At 36.3% G+C, this 18,296-nt stretch overlaps 1 protein-coding gene across 1 annotated transcript in view; it reads right to left on the bottom strand.

Moving 5' to 3' along the window:
- Positions 1-1,230: 1,230 nt before the first annotated feature.
- LOC149416478 (uncharacterized) overlaps positions 1,231-18,296 on the bottom strand; it is a 34,123-nt gene continuing 17,057 nt past the window's right edge. Inside the window, exons 8-14 of the mRNA XM_089641724.1 lie at positions 17,453-17,558; positions 15,911-15,961; positions 12,090-12,225; positions 9,578-9,716; positions 8,968-9,043; positions 6,070-6,197; positions 1,231-3,138 (exon numbers count right to left, since the gene is read on the bottom strand). Of these exons, the coding sequence (XP_089497850.1) occupies positions 3,001-3,138; positions 6,070-6,197; positions 8,968-9,043; positions 9,578-9,716; positions 12,090-12,225; positions 15,911-15,961; positions 17,453-17,558 (774 nt within the window). The 3' untranslated portion in view covers positions 1,231-3,000. The remainder of the gene's footprint in view (positions 3,139-6,069; positions 6,198-8,967; positions 9,044-9,577; positions 9,717-12,089; positions 12,226-15,910; positions 15,962-17,452; positions 17,559-18,296) is intronic.

Raw genomic sequence — 18,296 nt, 5'->3', positions numbered from 1 at the left:
TTTTAATTCAGTGCATAAATGTATAACGGAGGAATACCTAAAATCTGAAGCCAGAATTTATTATATTTATAGAGTTATTAAAGTTATTAGAAGCAATGCGTAGTAAATACACACCACAGATAAGGAAAGGTTAAAGTGTATACAACTTTGGGACATTTTTACATTAGCAAACCTTTGCCATATTTGCCTAAATTTGCCATAAATATGGCAAACGTACACATTCACTTTGACTATTCTATTCAATGACTTTGATGTCTTCACTTTGAGTGACAAGAATACAAATTGATTCACTTTCACAGGTAAATCATTTAACCTTTTGAACGCGTTAATTTGCTCTGTTTTATCTATACCCGTACGCGGTACATATTTTCAAATACCTATGCACGCAATTAAATGTCAAATTATAGCATTCTGGCATGATTTATTGGACTATATAGACAGAACAGATTATTCTCCACAATATGATAACAAATCCTCGTGTGTCAACACTCTTAGATGTTTATAAAAACAATCATAAAATTTCATACAAAGACGTACCGTATCTTTTGAATGTGGTCACATGTGGCCATTCACTCGGCGTGTGTGTACTTAGGTGATAGACACAAGTGGGACACCATGATCACTTATCATTTTTAGTTATGAAAAGTTGTGAATGACATACTAGTACTAACGCCATCCGTTGACAAAAATGTAAACTAAAGGACTAAAAGGCGCAAAGAGGCGCACTTGATTATCGAACTTTTTTTATGAAATACAATTTTATTTTTGAGAAATTCTTGTAGATGTCAGCATCGTGATAGTTCTACGAATGTCCAAGTGAGCAAGAAATACATTTATGATGAAAGAGCGCTGGAATATCGGCATTCAAAGTTTCCGTATCAACTGTTGATACAGCCGCGTGTGAGTATAGACTTTTTGCCGTAACAACAGTTGATGAGTGTCAACGTGCAAAGAATTAAATAACATTGTCAATAACAGAATTGATAAATTAATTATGTTTTTAATGATAAACTAATGATTATAAGACAAGGTTTTTATGCAAAGCACAAAGGATAACAAATTATTATAAGCATTAATTACTCGCCTGAAATATCCATACAAATTGAAAATATCTCCAGAATAAAAATAAATGCCGCCGACGGGAATTGAACACGCACCTTCTGATTTCCGGTCAGATGCTCTGGACCACTGAGCTACGTCGGCTTATTACCAACACGCCAAATAATTCAATATGTACAAATACTTCAATCATCAATTATAAAAACCTTGTCTTATAAACATTGGTTTATCATTAAAAAAATAATGATAAAGGGTTTTCCAATAAGAGGTGTTATTTTGATATTCAATCGTAAAAGATCAATGGTTTCGTTGCTTGTGTGGCACGTAGCGCCGTCTTGTTGAAAGTAAACGTTGTCCAGATCAATACCCTCCAATTCCGGCCATAAAAAATCATTAATCATCTCTCGATAGCGCAATCCATTCACAGTAACTGTTGCTCCAGCCTCATTTTCGAAAAGTAAGGTCCAATGACTCCGCCGGACCATAAACCGCACCAAACAGTCACACGTTGAGGATAGAGAGGCTTTTCAACAATAAATCTTGGGTTTTCCGAGCCCCAGATGCGACAATTTTGCTTGTTGACGAAGCCACCGAGGTGGAAATGGGCCTCATCACTCAAGATGATTTTTCGACGGAATTCTAATAATTAATAATAGTGAATTTTAATAATTTCAGTGCGTTGTTGATGCGTGTATCGTTCCATTTTTATTAATGGCGTAGTTTCTACTTGTAAAATGTCAAAAAATGACGGCTTCAAAAGTAACATCTACCGAAATAGCGGGCTATTCAAAATAACACCTCTTATTGGAAAACCCTGTATTTGGCAAGTCAAAATATTTCACCAACAAATGTAGATATAATATGTCTCGACGCCATCTAGTGAGAAATTTAGCACTAACAAAGCCTTTCCTACAAAAATAAATTTAATTGTTTACAGGTGAAAAAATACAATAAGCAGTAATTGTCGATTGAAGTACTAGAACATATTGAATTATTTGGCGTGTTGGAAATAAGCCGACGTAGCTCAGTGGTCCAGAGCACCTGCCCGGACATCAGAAGGCGCGGGTTCAATTCCCGTCGGCGGCATTTATTTTCACTCGGGAGATCAATTTGCATGGATATTTCAGGCGAGTAATTAATGCTTATAATAATTTGTTAGAATTGATAAACATAGCTCCCGGTGTCTTTGGGCATTTGCGGGGTAAGAGGGGACTGCGGGCGAGTGTGAAAAACTTGTTTGAAACATTCAATACTACCGATGTGCACAAATACATTCAAATGTATCTTCTTTAAAATGATTTGTCTGTACTTCACTTTGGATTCAAAATGATAAATTTGACCTTGACTTCACTTTGCCATCAATAAAATTGATTTATCTTATTTTCTATTGGCAGCAAACGATATTTACTTCACTTAGGAGTCGACGTGATACATTTTCACTTTGACTTCACTTCGCCATTATATCACTTAGCATTAAAATGACATTGATACATCATCACTGTGACTTCATGCTCTCACTTTGGAATCAGCACGATACATTTTCACTTTCACTTCACTACGCCATTACATCACTTAGTATCAAAATGACAATGATACTCATGCTGTCCTCTCACACTTTGGAATCAACACGATACATTTTCACTTTGACTTCACTTCGCCATTATATCACTTAGCATTAAAATGACATTGATACATCACGACTATGTCTTCATGCTGCTCTCTCTCACTTTGGAATCAACATGATACATTTTCACTTTCACCTCACTACGCCATTATATCGCTTAGCATACTCATGCTGCCCTCTTTCACTTTGGAATCAATTTAAATCATCATTGCCATCACTCAGCGAACATGATCAAACGGCAGTGATACATCTTCACTTTGCCTTCACATTGCCCTCACTGTGCCGTTAAGTTGTCTTCAAGCCCCGCCGGCAGATGGTTATTGCACAATGTACTCCTTGTGACCTCGCACCGCCTTGAGGGCAGTTCTGAGCAGAGAAACAAATTCTGTTGGCTGTACAAGTATAGATACGTCTCTGCCTACAGAATTCAGACGATCCTTTACTTGCGTGTCACCCTGTAAACAAAATAAAACGTTACAGATAAATACAAAAGGAGAGAGTCCTATCGCGAAAATTAAATGACATCAAGTGCTAATCACTTAAAACAGAGGTTCCCAAAGTGGTCTATATGGACCCCCAGGGGTCGATATCGGCTTGCTGGGGGTCTATGACAGCGAGAAAAAAATTAGGGGGTCCACGAGATTCAAATGGGGGTACATACGAGCGGACCCCCATTTACCTCCGTTAGGAGTTCCGTAAATGACACAATACACCTAACACAAATAACACAGTTTACGTAATACTAATAATAGACTGAGAAATTACTTATTTGATATTTGTATGTTTATATATCGTAAATTTGTTTATTGAGATATATAAATAGAGCCTACGTTCCTTTTCTTGTCAGAATTAATATATTAAACCAAAACATTGCACATCGGAAGCCGCGAATTTTCCTAGTTCCCCAACTTGTTTTTGAAAAACGTCCAGGGTAATAATGACGTTCAACATTTAGATGTACTTCACACAGACTTCAAAACTAAGTTTGAGGACATTTTGACTGTGGAAATGGAATGTTGAAGAATCGGATATCATATGACAAGAAGAACTGACTGGAATAAGCGCTAACAAAGAACTTAAGGGGCAGTTCTGTAGGGCTAGCTACAGAAAGAAATTCCCGTTGCTTATTCTGCTTCATTTTCATTTGGTGTAATACCTCACAAGGGTGCCCCTGTCTGCACAATGCAAAAACAGAGGAACTATACCGCCACCAGGTTGTAGGGCAGGAAAGGGAAGGGAATCTTTTTACGAAAAAAATAAATGATAATCGAAATGGACGTTAATAGTTTTAGGAAAATTTAATATTCAAAATATTTGGCAAGTGGTCTACGGGGCAAAAAAGTTTGGGAACCTCTGACTTAAAACAATGGGATTATTCACAGAATACGTAAACCTTTCATATGATCTCACAGAAATAATTGTTTCTCCTTAACTGTTGTAATGAGAAATATGATCTAAACGGTGTTAGAAAGAGAAAACACCATGCTTTATATTCAAATATACAATTATTTTTCAATGATAAACTAGTGTTTACAAGACAAGGTTTTTATGCATAGCACAAAGGATAAAGCCTGCAATATCAATACAAATTAAAAATATAATAAGGGGCCGTTCAAGTATTATGTAAGCACTATAGGGGGGCAGGGGGGTCTTTGCTTTGCTTATTTTTGATGACATGGGGGGTGGGGGGGTCGAGATAGTGATTACGTCAGCACTGCTCAGCAGTAGTTATTTTTTTTTTACACATTGGCAACCCACACATTGTCTATGTTTGAAAACCGAATACATATTCAGGGATTCCCACAAATAATTAATACGTTAAGGTACTCGCTTAGTTTGTTTAAATGAATATTATGTGCATTAAAGTCCTCTATCCTAAGTCTATTTTATAAGTGCTGCTTATGAATCAATAAAAAAACAGAAAAATGCATATAGGTACCAATTTTTACGTAAGCATGGGAGGGGGGGTAAGAGCTTTGCTTACTTTTGGTGACAAGGGGGGAGAGGGGGTAAATAATTTTAATAAATCTGCTTACATAATAATTGAACGGCCCCTAAGCAGTAATTGTTGATTGAAGTACTAGTACATTTTGAATTATTTGGCGGGTTGGAAATAAGCAACAGTCAACAGAAGGCGCGGGTTCAATTCCCGTCGGCGGAATTTATTTTTACTCGGGATGTATTTTCAATTTGTATTGATATTACAGGCGAATAATCATTGCTTATAATAATTTATCAAATATAGAAGTTAACCACGGAATAATTAAAATATACACTTTTATGAAACCAAAGGTTCCAACCGCAATAATAATTTCACAAATAAATAAGGTATATTTTATTTTCAAATAAGACAAATCACTAAAACTATATTACCAACGCTACTATAATTTGTAGGATTCAACAAAGTGCTGGTATAGATAAATATATCAATAGTACACCCAAACTTGTTGTACAGATCATACATCCTATTGGTTAGTGAGTGTGTCTGATAGTTGGTTGTGTATGTATCGCAGAAGAATGTTACATTTTGTCTTGTGTTCCTAGTCGGAAAATGGAATTTAATAGTGGTGACGATGGCAGGGCAATCAATTAAATTGTTATAATACAAATAGATCTGACATAATTTGTCAATTAACTTCTCAGACAAAGACATTTATTTACTATGTGTTCCTTTGAGAACTGTTAAAACGTGATAATTTTTGTGTTATTTACGAGTTTTGCTAAAAGCTTCATAACTCACGTTTTGGGAAACGTAGCCTCATTCTAAAAAATATTTTGGAAAGATTATGAAATCCACTATCGCATTGTGTTGTTATACGTAAATATTTGCGTTTCTAAATATGCATTTTATGAAAATGTCAAAAATATGTAAAAATCGCTTACCATTATTTCGAAGCCGTGAAAAATGTACTTTTTTCTGAATATCATAAAGAAATAACACTTTATATGTTGAAGAAATATAATTAAAAACTATTAGTCACCTCAAAATATTAACCGTCCAAACTAAAATATTTTTAAATATTACAATTTGAGGTTTTACTCAATAAAGTTATTCCGAAAAATAAATAAAATATTTTTGATAAATTATTTAGAAACGCAATAAATTATGAACGAACAAGATGACAGATTCAATCGGCTTAGATAATGCACTTCTACGTTCCATAGATATTGCTGAATACAGACGCGTAGCGTTATTCATTATCGATACTCTGTTTTTTAAATCATGGGAATCCGTATACTAGTGATGGAAATAATCGATTTTTATAAAATCTCACGCGTTTACGTGAAAAGACGTTCTAATGTCTTGACCGCTATTATCATATTTACGTCTTTTGACGTTCTAATGTTCTGAGTGGTTAACACAATTTATTAATGTATATAATTACCTTTTTGAGCAGCAGATTGAGGGGCCTTCCGTTGACCTCGGTGAGGGTCCCATTGCCGGGAACCCCCGCTTTGTGTGCCGGGCTGCAGGCGATCACACCCGTTATAGTGCCCCCCTCCAGCAGAAGACCTGCGCAGAAACATATCGTCACATTGGTTGGAAAAGAATCTGACATTGCGTCACTTTGGTAACTTCACGTATTACCAATTTCTGATTTTGGGGTTGAATCTTGCGTTAATCAGATAACCATATGCAACTAGGGCATAAGGTTCTAACTACATTTTCCACAACTGCTTTACACAAGAACATCAAAATCAGAAAATGTTAAATAGATTATGAGAAATCGTCTTTACAAACTTTGACATGGTTAGGCGAAGTTAGAACCATATCCAACTAAAGTAACGAAGTACACTGCGCCTCAACATTCAAAGATATAGTAAAAACGATCAACATTCAAAGTGATGTTAGAACCTTGTAGTATCTACGGAAATACAACACAGATGGCTCTGAAAGTTATTTTGATTATAGAAATGGTTTTGCATTCAGAGGTCATTTTTGAAAAAAATGACAGTTAGAACCTTAACAAACTAAGGCGACAATTTTTTTCAAAAATAATCTTTGATTAAAAAACCCTTTTTTTTTCTCATTTCCGTAGATACCGGTATGGTGGAGTTCTAACATCAAGCACTTATAGAAATGGTTGTCTTCCTTACAGTCTTGGTGAGAAATATGATCTAAACGGTGTTAGAGAAAGAAAACACCACACTTTATATTCAAATCTAAAATTTAACCATAGACGAATCAGAATGTACACCTCTATGAAACCAAAGATTCCGACAGCAATTTGAAAAAACTTTCCTATTATTACTCTTCGGGCGGGAAAGGTAGTTCTACCCGTTTGGTCGATTGATGCTTAACCTCATGATGGCCTCATTTCGATGGCAGAAAAGATGGAATTATTCAATGTTTTTATATTAACCTCTCAGACAAAGACTTTTATCTACTATGTGTTCCTTTGAGAACTGTCAAAACGTGATAATTTGTGTTATTTACGAGTTTTGCTAAAAGCTTCATAACTCACGTTTTGGGAAACGTAGCCTCATTCTAAAAAATGTTTTGGAAAGATTATGAAATTCACTATCGCATTGTGTTGTAATACGTAAATATTTGCGTTTCTAAATATACATTTTATGAAAACGTCAAAAATATCTAAAAATCGATTACCATTATTTCAAAGCTGTGAAAAATGTACTTTTTTCTGAGTATCATAAAGAAATAACACTTTATATATTGAAGAAATATAATTAGAAACTATTAGTGACCTCAAAATATTAACCGTCCAAACTAAAATATTTTTAATAAATTATTTAGAAACGCAATAAATTATGAACGAACAAGATGACAGATTCAATCGGCTTAGATAATGCACCTCTACTTTCCATAGATATTGTTGAATACAGACGCGTAGCGTTATTCATTATCGATACTCTGTTTTTTAAATCATGGCAATCCGTATACTAGTGATGGAAATAAATCGATTTTTGTAAAATCTCGCGCGTTTACGTGAAAAGACGTTCTAATGTCTTGACCGCTATTATCATATTTACGTCTTTTGACGTTCTAATGTTCTGAGTGGTTTTATATCAATCTCTTTGTAAAGGTCCCAACTATATGTACATAATTATCGAATCGTAATGCAAGACTTCTTTTTATATTTATCTTCGTGCCTTTCGTTTCCATCGGTATTCCAACAAAAGTATATTATATTATTTGTTATTGTAATAATTCAATTCCTGGAACGAGGGTTTTTATGACCGTGAAACCCGATTCGAATCTCTTTCTCCGTTCCGCCCCACTCAACTCCTTTGTGCAAGCGAACGAGAGACGTCGGGCGTATTTAAAGAAAGCAGGTATGAGCAAATACCGATAGGCAATAAATAAGGTCAATTGAGTTTCAAATAATATTTGATTTTCGTTTAGTATTTTTATAGCTTGGATATGCTGAGTTACTACGTAGAAATTTTTATTAAAATATTAAAGATATAGCTAATTAAAACAAATTAAAGAAATTCGCACGGGACTTTTATTTTCGACCGAAGACAACGTAGCGCTAGCGAAAAAAAGTGCTGATACTAGCTGACGTGTACACGGCGTTGCTTGGGGTTATCCTTAAGAGATAGACATATATCATTCAGGACTTTTCTGTAGGTCTTTTTAAGATATACAATTCCGTAGTACATTATTTTGATGTACCTCATAAGGTTTAGCCAGCGTTAGCAATGAAGCGCCCGAAAGTTTTTTTTTTTTTACTTAATTAGAAAACATTGACTTTTATCTACTTTATATAAATATAATACGCATGAATTATATACATAAACCTTCGGGAAGAAATTCTCTAAATGTTAGTGAAAGCCTTATCAAAATCCGTTGCATAGTTTAGAAGAACTAAGCGCACAAACAGACAAGTTTTTAATTCAGTATTTAAACGAAAAAGTGTAAGTTAGATGAGTCATTTTTTATAATTTTTATGTTTGATGTCAAAATGTTAAGTAATATTTAAAAAATTACATGTTTATCGAAATGATGAGATTGAAAAAATAAGTGTTTTTGGGTTCTCTACGATGTGAAATTCACCAATTTCCCGTTTGTATTACGAATTTCCGGACGCCGTGTATAATTATCTCAACAATTTACTGTTACATATTTTTGGGCAATAATTTTTTACTCAAACTGTATAAATTATTGAAAAAAGTGTCTACCTCAGCACACTCTATGTTATTATTCAGTCGACTTATTGCAGTAATGGAGGACCTAGCTAGTAGAGGATTGAACCCGCACAGTCTGGATACGAAGTCATATCTTTGGCCCACTCAACCACCAATAAAAAATGAAGCATTACCCAGGTCTTGTTTATCGGAATCCTTCTTCAGGGCAAAGACTCTTCCGTGCGGAAGTCGTTTGATGATCAGCTCAACCTAAAAATATAAATATTCACATTTACGGTAATTCATTTGCACGCTTAACTCACACATAAATAATAACAAATATAAAGATCGATCCACCGCAACCGTGTTGACGTAGACCATAGATATATAAATTGTGTAGACCGGTGTCGTTAAGTTTCGATCTCACGACAGAGAAATGGACTATTTCAGAGTTAAAGTATCTACCATCTTGTAGGGGGACCCGTGTTGTATGAGGGAGGAGCAAAGGTTCCGCAGCCGAGCCGTTAAACTCAAGAATGAGTCAAGGAAACGACTCATTATCATGTGACAACTGTCAACCTTATACACCCATCACAGATGCTGACTGAGCTGACACCCCACCAACCAAATGAACAAATCATTTTTAAAAACCCGATTGATCTTTGGTGGTTTGCGATTGAGACAAAATGGGTCTAATCGATTGGGTTAGGATGATCTAATCAAAATGATTGGGCACAAAATGATCGGGTCTATCATGATCTATCCAGGACTACTTAAAGTGGCTTTATTCGTCGTGTTGGTTACCTGCCCTTGCCCTTGAGAGAGAGCACGGCGAGCGAGTCTTGCGCTGGACACAGGCGCGCCCCCTACAGCCACCAGCCTGTCCCCGATGTGGAGTGCGTTGTAAAGAAGAGGATGATTTTTCTGCCGCCACCCAGCGACCCTGCAATGCAATGGAAAATAAACTGTTAGTTTTACAATATACGCCAAAGGGACTGTTAATTAAATTTGATTGTATATCGATTTAGAAAAAATGACTCAACAAAGAATGACTGAAAATAAAAATGACAGCTACAGCAACTGTTTGGCTGTGATTGAGGTTATGAAAGCGTTCTAGTTTTTTACGTTTTGAGAATTCGACAACGAATGGTGGCGACGCGGGTCTTGTGGTTTCAGTAGAGACTTGTACAGACTGTGCGTGAAAGTCGTTATGGACGTGAGTAAAATGAAAATGTTTGTTTGTTCAAAATCTTAAATCTCTTAAAGTTCTTCCCCGATTGCTTTGAAATTTTGACACAACGTTGCATTTGAATATGCGTGTTTCTTTATATACCTATATTATATAGATGTCACACGTGACAGGTAAAAACATGCTTTTTTGAAAAATAGTGTAATCTGTTCTGTGTATATGCATAGACAGACTGAGGGGTACGGCTAGTTTAACGGGAATTCTTTAAAGGCTATTTTATATTTTATTATTTAACCTCTCAGAAAAGGACTTTTATTTACTTTGTGTTCCTTTGCGAACTGTCAAAACGCGAAAATTTTTGTGTTATTCACGAGTTTTGTTAAAAGCTTCATAACTCACGTTTTGGGAAACGTAGCCTCATTCTAAAAAATTTTTTGGAAAGATTATGAAATTCACTATCGCATTGTGTTGTTATACGTAAATATTTGCGTTTCTAAATATACATTTTCTGAAAACGTCAAAAATATGTAAAAATCGCTGACCATTATTTCAAAGCTGTGAAAAATGTACTTTTTTCTGAGTATCATAAAGAAATAACACTTTATATATTGAAGAAATATAATTAAAAACTATTGGCCACCTCAAAATATTAACCGTCCAAACTAAAATATTTTTAATAAATTATTTAAAAACGCAATAAATTACGAACGAACAAGCTGACAGATTCAATCGACTCAGAAAATGCACCTCTAGATTCCATAGATATTTTTGAATGCAGACGCGTAGCGTTATTCATTATCGATACTCTGTTTTTTAAATCATGGCAATCCGTATACTAGTGATGGAAATAAATCGATTTTTGTAAAATCTCGCGCGTTTACGTGAAAAGACGTACTAATGTCTTGACCGCTATTATCATATTTACGTCTTTTGACGTTCTAATGTTCCGAGTGGTTAAAGTTCTTCCCCGATTGCTTTGAAATTTTGACACAACGTTGCATTTGAATATGCGTGTGTTTTTATATACCTATATTATTTAGATGTCACACGTGACAGGTAAAAACATGCTTTTTTGAAAAATAGTGTAATCTGTTCTGTGTATCTGCACAGACAGACTGAGGCGTACGGCTAGTTTAACTGGAATTCTTTAAAGGCTATTTTATATTTTATTATTTAAAAGACAAATAAATAAAATAACAATCCGTTTATCCGTAATAGATCTAAAATTAAAAAATCATTGTCGGAAGATCCTTACAGGCTGTAAGAGAGGTGTTTGACCCTTTGGAGACTGCAGCAAGAGAGGTGGGCTTGCAAATCAATGAGAACAAAACTAAAATCATGATGCAAACCAGAACCCCACACCGCAGAATAAAAGATAAAGTGAATTTTAAAAACTCCTATAACTTTGAAGTGGTCGAAGAGTTTACCTACCTGGGCTCCATCATAACGCAGGACAACGAAGACCCAGTAGAAGTAAGAAAGCGCATCACAGCCGCTAACAACACTTACTTCGCGTTGCTGCCAGTGTTCAAATCCCGAAACGTCCATAGGAAAACCAAAATAACCCTGTACAAAACAATTATTAGAACGGTCTTGGCCTATGGATGTGAGGCGGGAACACTGACAGCGAAGTCTGCGGAACGGCTGGACACCTTCGAAAGAAAGGTACTTGGAAGAATCTTAGGAGCGGTGCGAGAGGGAGAGGCATGGAGAATCCGCCACAATAAGGAGCTATATGACATCTACCAAGCTCCCAGACTCTCTACTCATTTACGGCTCCAAAGACTAAGATGGGCCGGACATGTGCACCGAATGCCAAGCACACGTGTACCAAAGAAGGTTCTAACAGGACACCCGGGAGGCAAACGAAAGGCGGGCAGACCTAGGCTGAGATGGGAGGACGTGGTCAGGAAAGATGCCAGAGGACTACTCCATGTTGCAGATTGGAAGACGACGGCCGAGGACAGAGGGCGGTGGAGGCTCATGTTAAAGGAGGCCAAGGCTCGAAATGGGCTGTAGCGCCATTGAAGAAGAAGAAGAAGAAGATCTAAAATTAAATGTTGTATGAAAACATTGACGCAGCCGTTTGTCATAAAGATGGACGGAATAATGGATGGATTGGCTCACCAGACGGCTCCGTAGATATCCACCAGGGCCACCGCTTGCTCCGGACAGTCCTTGGCCCTCAGCAGCAGTCGGACGCCTCCTTCGTGAGACATCTCACCTCGGAGTCGGAGTACCTGCTGCGCCCTCATCGACAGTACTGGACCAGAGGAAAAACAAATTAATATTTAATGACCAAGCAACAGTAATTGAGTTGTTTTTAAATTTAAAATAAGTTAATCCTTTCTTCTCTCCAAATAAGAATCCAATGGAGCTTTAAATAGGTTTATATTAGTAGAATGGATGACGTGTTGTGGAAGTTAGTTCCATGCTTCCACTACTCTGTATTAGTAGAATGAATGACATGTTGTGGAAGTTAGTTCCATGCTTCCACTACTCTATATTAGTAGAATGGATGACATGTTGTGGAAGTTAGTTCCATGCTTCCACTACTCTATATTAGTAGAATGGATGACATGTTGTGGAAGTTAGTTCCATGCTTCCACTACTCTATATTAGTAGAATGGATGACATGTTGTGGAAGTTAGTTCCATGCTTCCACTACTCTATATTAGTAGAATGGATGACAGGTTGTGGAAGTTAGTTCCATGCTTCCACTACTCTATATTAGTAGAATGGATGACATGTTGTGGAAGTTAGTTCCATGCTTCCACTACTCTATATTAGTAGAATGGATGACATGTTGTGGAAGTTAGTTCCATGCTTCCACTACTCTATATTAGTAGAATGGATGACATGTTGTGGAAGTTAGTTCCATGCTTCCACTACTCTATATTAGTAGAATGGATGACATGTAGTGGAAGTTAGTTCCATGCTTCCACTACTCTATATTAGTAGAATGAATGACATGTTGTGGAAGTTAGTTCCATGCTTCCACTACTCTATATTAGTAGAATGGATGACATGTTGTGGAAGTTAGTTCCATGCTTCCACTACTCTATATTAGTAGAATGGATGACATGTTGTGGAAGTTAGTTCCATGCTTCCACTACTCTATATTAGTAGAATGGATGACATGTTGTGGAAGTTAGTTCCATGCTTCCACTACTCTATATTAGTAGAATGGATGACAGGTTGTGGAAGTTAGTTCCATGCTTCCACTACTCTATATTAGTAGAATGGATGACATGTTGTGGAAGTTAGTTCCATGCTTCCACTACTCTATATTAGTAGAATGGATGACATGTTGTGGAAGTTAGTTCCATGCTTCCACTACTCTATATTAGTAGAATGGATGACATGTTGTGGAAGTTAGTTCCATGCTTCCACTACTCTATATTAGTAGAATGGATGACAGGTAGTGGAAGTTAGTTCCATGCTTCCACTACTCTATATTAGTAGAATGGATGACAGGTTGTGGAAGTTAGTTCCATGCTTCCACTACTCTATATTAGTAGAATGGATGACATGTTGTGGAAGTTAGTTCCATGCTTCCACTACTCTATATTAGTAGAATGGATGACATGTTGTGGAAGTTAGTTCCATGCTTCCACTACTCTATATTAGTAGAATGGATGACATGTTGTGGAAGTTAGTTCCATGCTTCCACTACTCTATATTAGTAGAATGGATGACATGTAGTGGAAGTTAGTTCCATGCTTCCACTACTCTATATTAGTAGAATGGATGACAGGTTGTGGAAGTTAGTTCCATGCTTCCACTACTCTATATTAGTAGAATGGATGACATGTTGTGGAAGTTAGTTCCATGCTTCCACTACTCTATATTAGTAGAATCGATGACATGTTGTGGAAGTTAGTTCCATGCTTCCACTACTCTATATTAGTAGAATGGATGACATGTTGTGGAAGTTAGTTCCATGCTTCCACTACTCTATATTAGTAGAATGGATGACATATTGTGGAAGTTAGTTCTATGCTTCCACTACTCTATATTAGTAGAATGGATGACATGTTGTGGAAGTTAGTTCCATGCTTCCACTACTCTATATTAGTAGAATGGATGACATGTTGTGGAAGTTAGTTCCATGCTTCCACTACTCTATATTAGTAGAATGGATGACATGTTGTGGAAGTTAGTTCCATGCTTCCACTACTCTATATTAGTAGAATGGATGACATGTTGTGGAAGTTAGTTCCATGCTTCCACTACTCTATATTAGTAGAATGGATGACATGTAGTGGAAGTTAGTTCCATGCTTCCACTACTCTATATTAGTAGAATGGATGACAGGTTGTGGAAGTTAGTTCCATGCTTCCACTACTCTATATTAGTAGAATGGATGACATGTAGTGGAAGTTAGTTCCATGCTTCCACTACTCTATATTAGTAGAATGGATGACAGGTTGTGGAAGTTAGTTCCATGCTTCCACTACTCTATATTAGTAGAATGGATGACATGTTGTGGAAGTTAGTTCCATGCTTCCACTACTCTATATTAGTAGAATCGATGACATGTTGTGGAAGTTAGTTCCATGCTTCCACTACTCTATATTAGTAGAATGGATGACATGTTGTGGAAGTTAGTTCCATGCTTCCACTACTCTATATTAGTAGAATGGATGACATATTGTGGAAGTTAGTTCTATGCTTCCACTACTCTATATTAGTAGAATGGATGACATGTTGTGGAAGTTAGTTCCATGCTTCCACTACTCTATATTAGTAGAATGGATGACATGTTGTGGGAGTTAGTTCCATGCTTCCACTACTCTATATTAGTAGAATGGATGACATGTTGTGGAAGTTAGTTCCATGCTTCCACTACTCTATATTAGTAGAATGGATGACATGTTGTGGGAGTTAGTTCCATGCTTCCACTACTCTATATTAGTAGAATGGATGACATGTTGTGGAAGTTAGTTCCATGCTTCCACTACTCTATATTAGTAGAATGGATGACATGTTGTGGAAGTTAGTTCCATGCTTCCACTACTCTATATTAGTAGAATGGATGACATATTGTGGAAGTTAGTTCTATGCTTCCACTACTCTATATTATTAGAATGGATGACATGTTGTGGAAGTTAGTTCCATGCTTCCACTACTCTATATTAGTAGAATGGATGGATAGACTCTATATTAGATATAAGTGATGAGGGAGGTTTTGAAACAGAAGTGAAAAGAAACTCAGACTTGGAAACGGTGAACGACTTTATACACGTAGCCTCGTCTATAAGTAATGAGGGAGGTTGTGAAATAGAAGTGAAAAGAAACTCAGACTTGGATACGGTGAACGACTTTATACACGTAGGCTTGTCTATAAGTGATGAGGGAGGTTGTGAAACAGAAGTGAAAAGAAACTCAGACTTGGAAACGGTGAACGACTTTATACACGTAGGCTTGTCTATAAGTGATGAGGGAGGTCGTGAAGCAGAAGTGAAAAGAAAGATTTGCAGTTCGCCATCAGCAAAATGTAAAAGATATGCAGTGACAATTAATATGAAAAAATAAAATAATCGAAGATAAGTACAAAAAAAATCATGAACAAACAATTACATATTATAATAACAGTAACCCAAAAAATAATTTCTTACGAGTAGTTACTGAGATAACTTTACATTGACAATGTCGGCGGACCGCAAACAGCTAGCGTGGGCGAAACGTATTACTGCCGAATGAACTCAAAACTTCCGCACCGCACGCCCATACTTTTAAACTAATTTTTTTTTTTACTGAGACACTGCTCCATCGATTCAAATGGGAATTTGTCCCAATTAAACGGAATGGTGTCCCAGATAACCGAGGTAAATTAGTTTTAGTTTCTTCCTTTGGTTTCTGTTCCTTGTGTTTTGGCAAATAACCGGCTGTCACCATTAGCTGGTGTATCAATTTAGAGGAATTGGTAATATTCAACAAATTACCTTGAGTTTTCACTGGTTTGTTGACAATGGGTGCTGGAGTGACGGTATCATCTGAAAAAAAAACCAGATATATATATATATATATGACCGGTCAGTGGTTGAGTGGGCATAGCGCTTGGGTCTCACCCGAGCGTCGCGTGTTCGATTCCTCGGCTGGCTAAGTCCTCCATCACAACACAAGCAACATTTTCGGCTTTCTGTGGTGGTAGTAGGAGATTTTCAAACATTGTTGGGTTATTCGTAACCTGGGAATGTTTGTCTTTCTTTTAAAAAAAAAAAAAAAATAAAAATAAAATATTAATCACCACCGCGTCTGCAAATAGTTGTTCTACTGGTATTTGCTCTAAAGAACTAGCGTCATTAATCCCTTCGGCACCGGCGCATAGACGAGAAACTTTTGTAGACGGTTGACATTTTTTCGCATAAGAATGGATTGTTTTAACGAATTGTTCTTAAGCTCAACAGCTCGGCTGTGGAACAATGTCACATTTGATGCTAATGTCACATTTGAAGCCAATGTCACATTTGAAGCCAATGTTACATTTGAACCAATGTCACATTTGATGCCAATGTCACATTTGAAGCCAATGTTACATTTGAGCCAATGTCACATTTGATGATAATGTCACATTTGATAATAATGTCACATTTGTTGATAGTGACACGTTTTATGACAATGTCACATTTGATGCCAATGTCACATTTGAAGCCAATATCACATTTGAAGACGTTGTCACATTTGATGAAAATTTTACATTTGATGACATTTGACTACAATGTGTCATTTGATGCCAATGTTACATTTGATGCCAATCACATTTTTTGACAATTTCACATTTTTTGACAATTTCACATTTTATGACAATGTCTAATTTGATGCCAATGTCACATTTTTGATAATGTCACATTTTATGCCAATGTCACATTTGAAGCCAATGTCATATTTGAAGCCAATGTCATAATTGATGATAATGTGACATTTTATGATAATAACACATTTGAAGCCAATGTCATTTTTTAAGCCAATGTCACATTTGATGACAGTATCATATTTGAAGCCAATGTCACATTTGATGACAGTGTCACATTTTATGACAGAGTCACATTTGATCACAGTGTCACATTTTATGACAGTGTCACATTTGATGACAGTGTCACATTTGAAGTCAATGTCACAATTGATGGCAATGTGACATTTTATGATAATGTCACATTTGATGACAGTGTCACATTTGATGACAGTGTCACATTTGAAGTCAATGTCACAATTGATGGCAATGTGACATTTTATGATAATGTCACATTTGATGACAGTGTCACATTTGATGACAGTGTCGCATTTGATGACAGTGTCACATTTGATGACAGTGTCACATTTGATATCAGTGTCACATTTGATGAAAATGTCACATTTGATGCCAATGTCACATTTAATGCCAAAATCACATTTTATGCCAATGTCATATTTGATAACAATCACATTTGAATTGATGTGAAACACCTCAAGCTTAAATTATAAAATGCAATGAGATAACGACTGACCAGTAGTGGCGCTGCTCATGGAGTTGCTCCGCCTTCTTTCAGCTCTGACGTCGCTCTGATTGGTCGGTGTACAAAGCGGCACGGCGCCTCGATGCCGGCGCTCAGCCTACACCGTGAACAGAACACACAACACGAGATTAATAAATACATTTCCAAAGAAGCGAAGCTAACAGACCACGGACTAATTATTTTCCTACAATTTAAAACTACCACTGACATCAAGCTAATTTGTTCACTTTCGGGAACATCTCTTATAAGTATCACAGTATATCAAAGATTTTCGAAAGACTATTAAAAAACCAAATAATAAAATACCTGGAAGAAAACAAATTAATCTCGGACAAACAATATGGATTTAGAGAAAAAAGAAGCACAAAAGAAGCTTTGGCAAGTACAATAGATTATATCATAGCAACTTAGATCAAGGGTTTAAATGCATAGCGATATATCTAGATTTGGCTAAAGCCTTTGATTCAATCTGCCACAAAACACTTTTTTAAAAATTAGAAAATATGGGTATCAAAGACAAAGAACTCCAACTATTGAAAAGTTACATGAGCGACAGAACACAGCAAGTCAAAATTAATAACTATACTAGCAAACCACTGCCGATTACACACGGAGTTCCACAAGGAAGCATACTAGGGCCCGTTCTTTTCACAATTTACATAAATGAACTTTGCAACATGGAAATATATGGAGAAATAATTAGTTACGCAGACGACACAGTTTTACTAATATATTACCAGTGAGGCCAACATTACTGAATTAAAATATGAAATATTGTAAAATAATGTATCAACAATAAAAAAAAAATGTCTTCATTATTGTTATGGTGAGAAAT

The sequence above is a fragment of the Hesperophylax consimilis genome, chromosome 17 (assembly GCF_061612785.1).
Source record: "Hesperophylax consimilis isolate HC1 chromosome 17, BYU_Hcon_1.0, whole genome shotgun sequence".
NCBI classification, from domain to species: Eukaryota; Metazoa; Arthropoda; class Insecta; order Trichoptera; family Limnephilidae; genus Hesperophylax; species Hesperophylax consimilis.
Note: the sequence above shows the minus strand (reverse complement) of the source record. Positions and strands in the feature narration are given on the sequence as shown.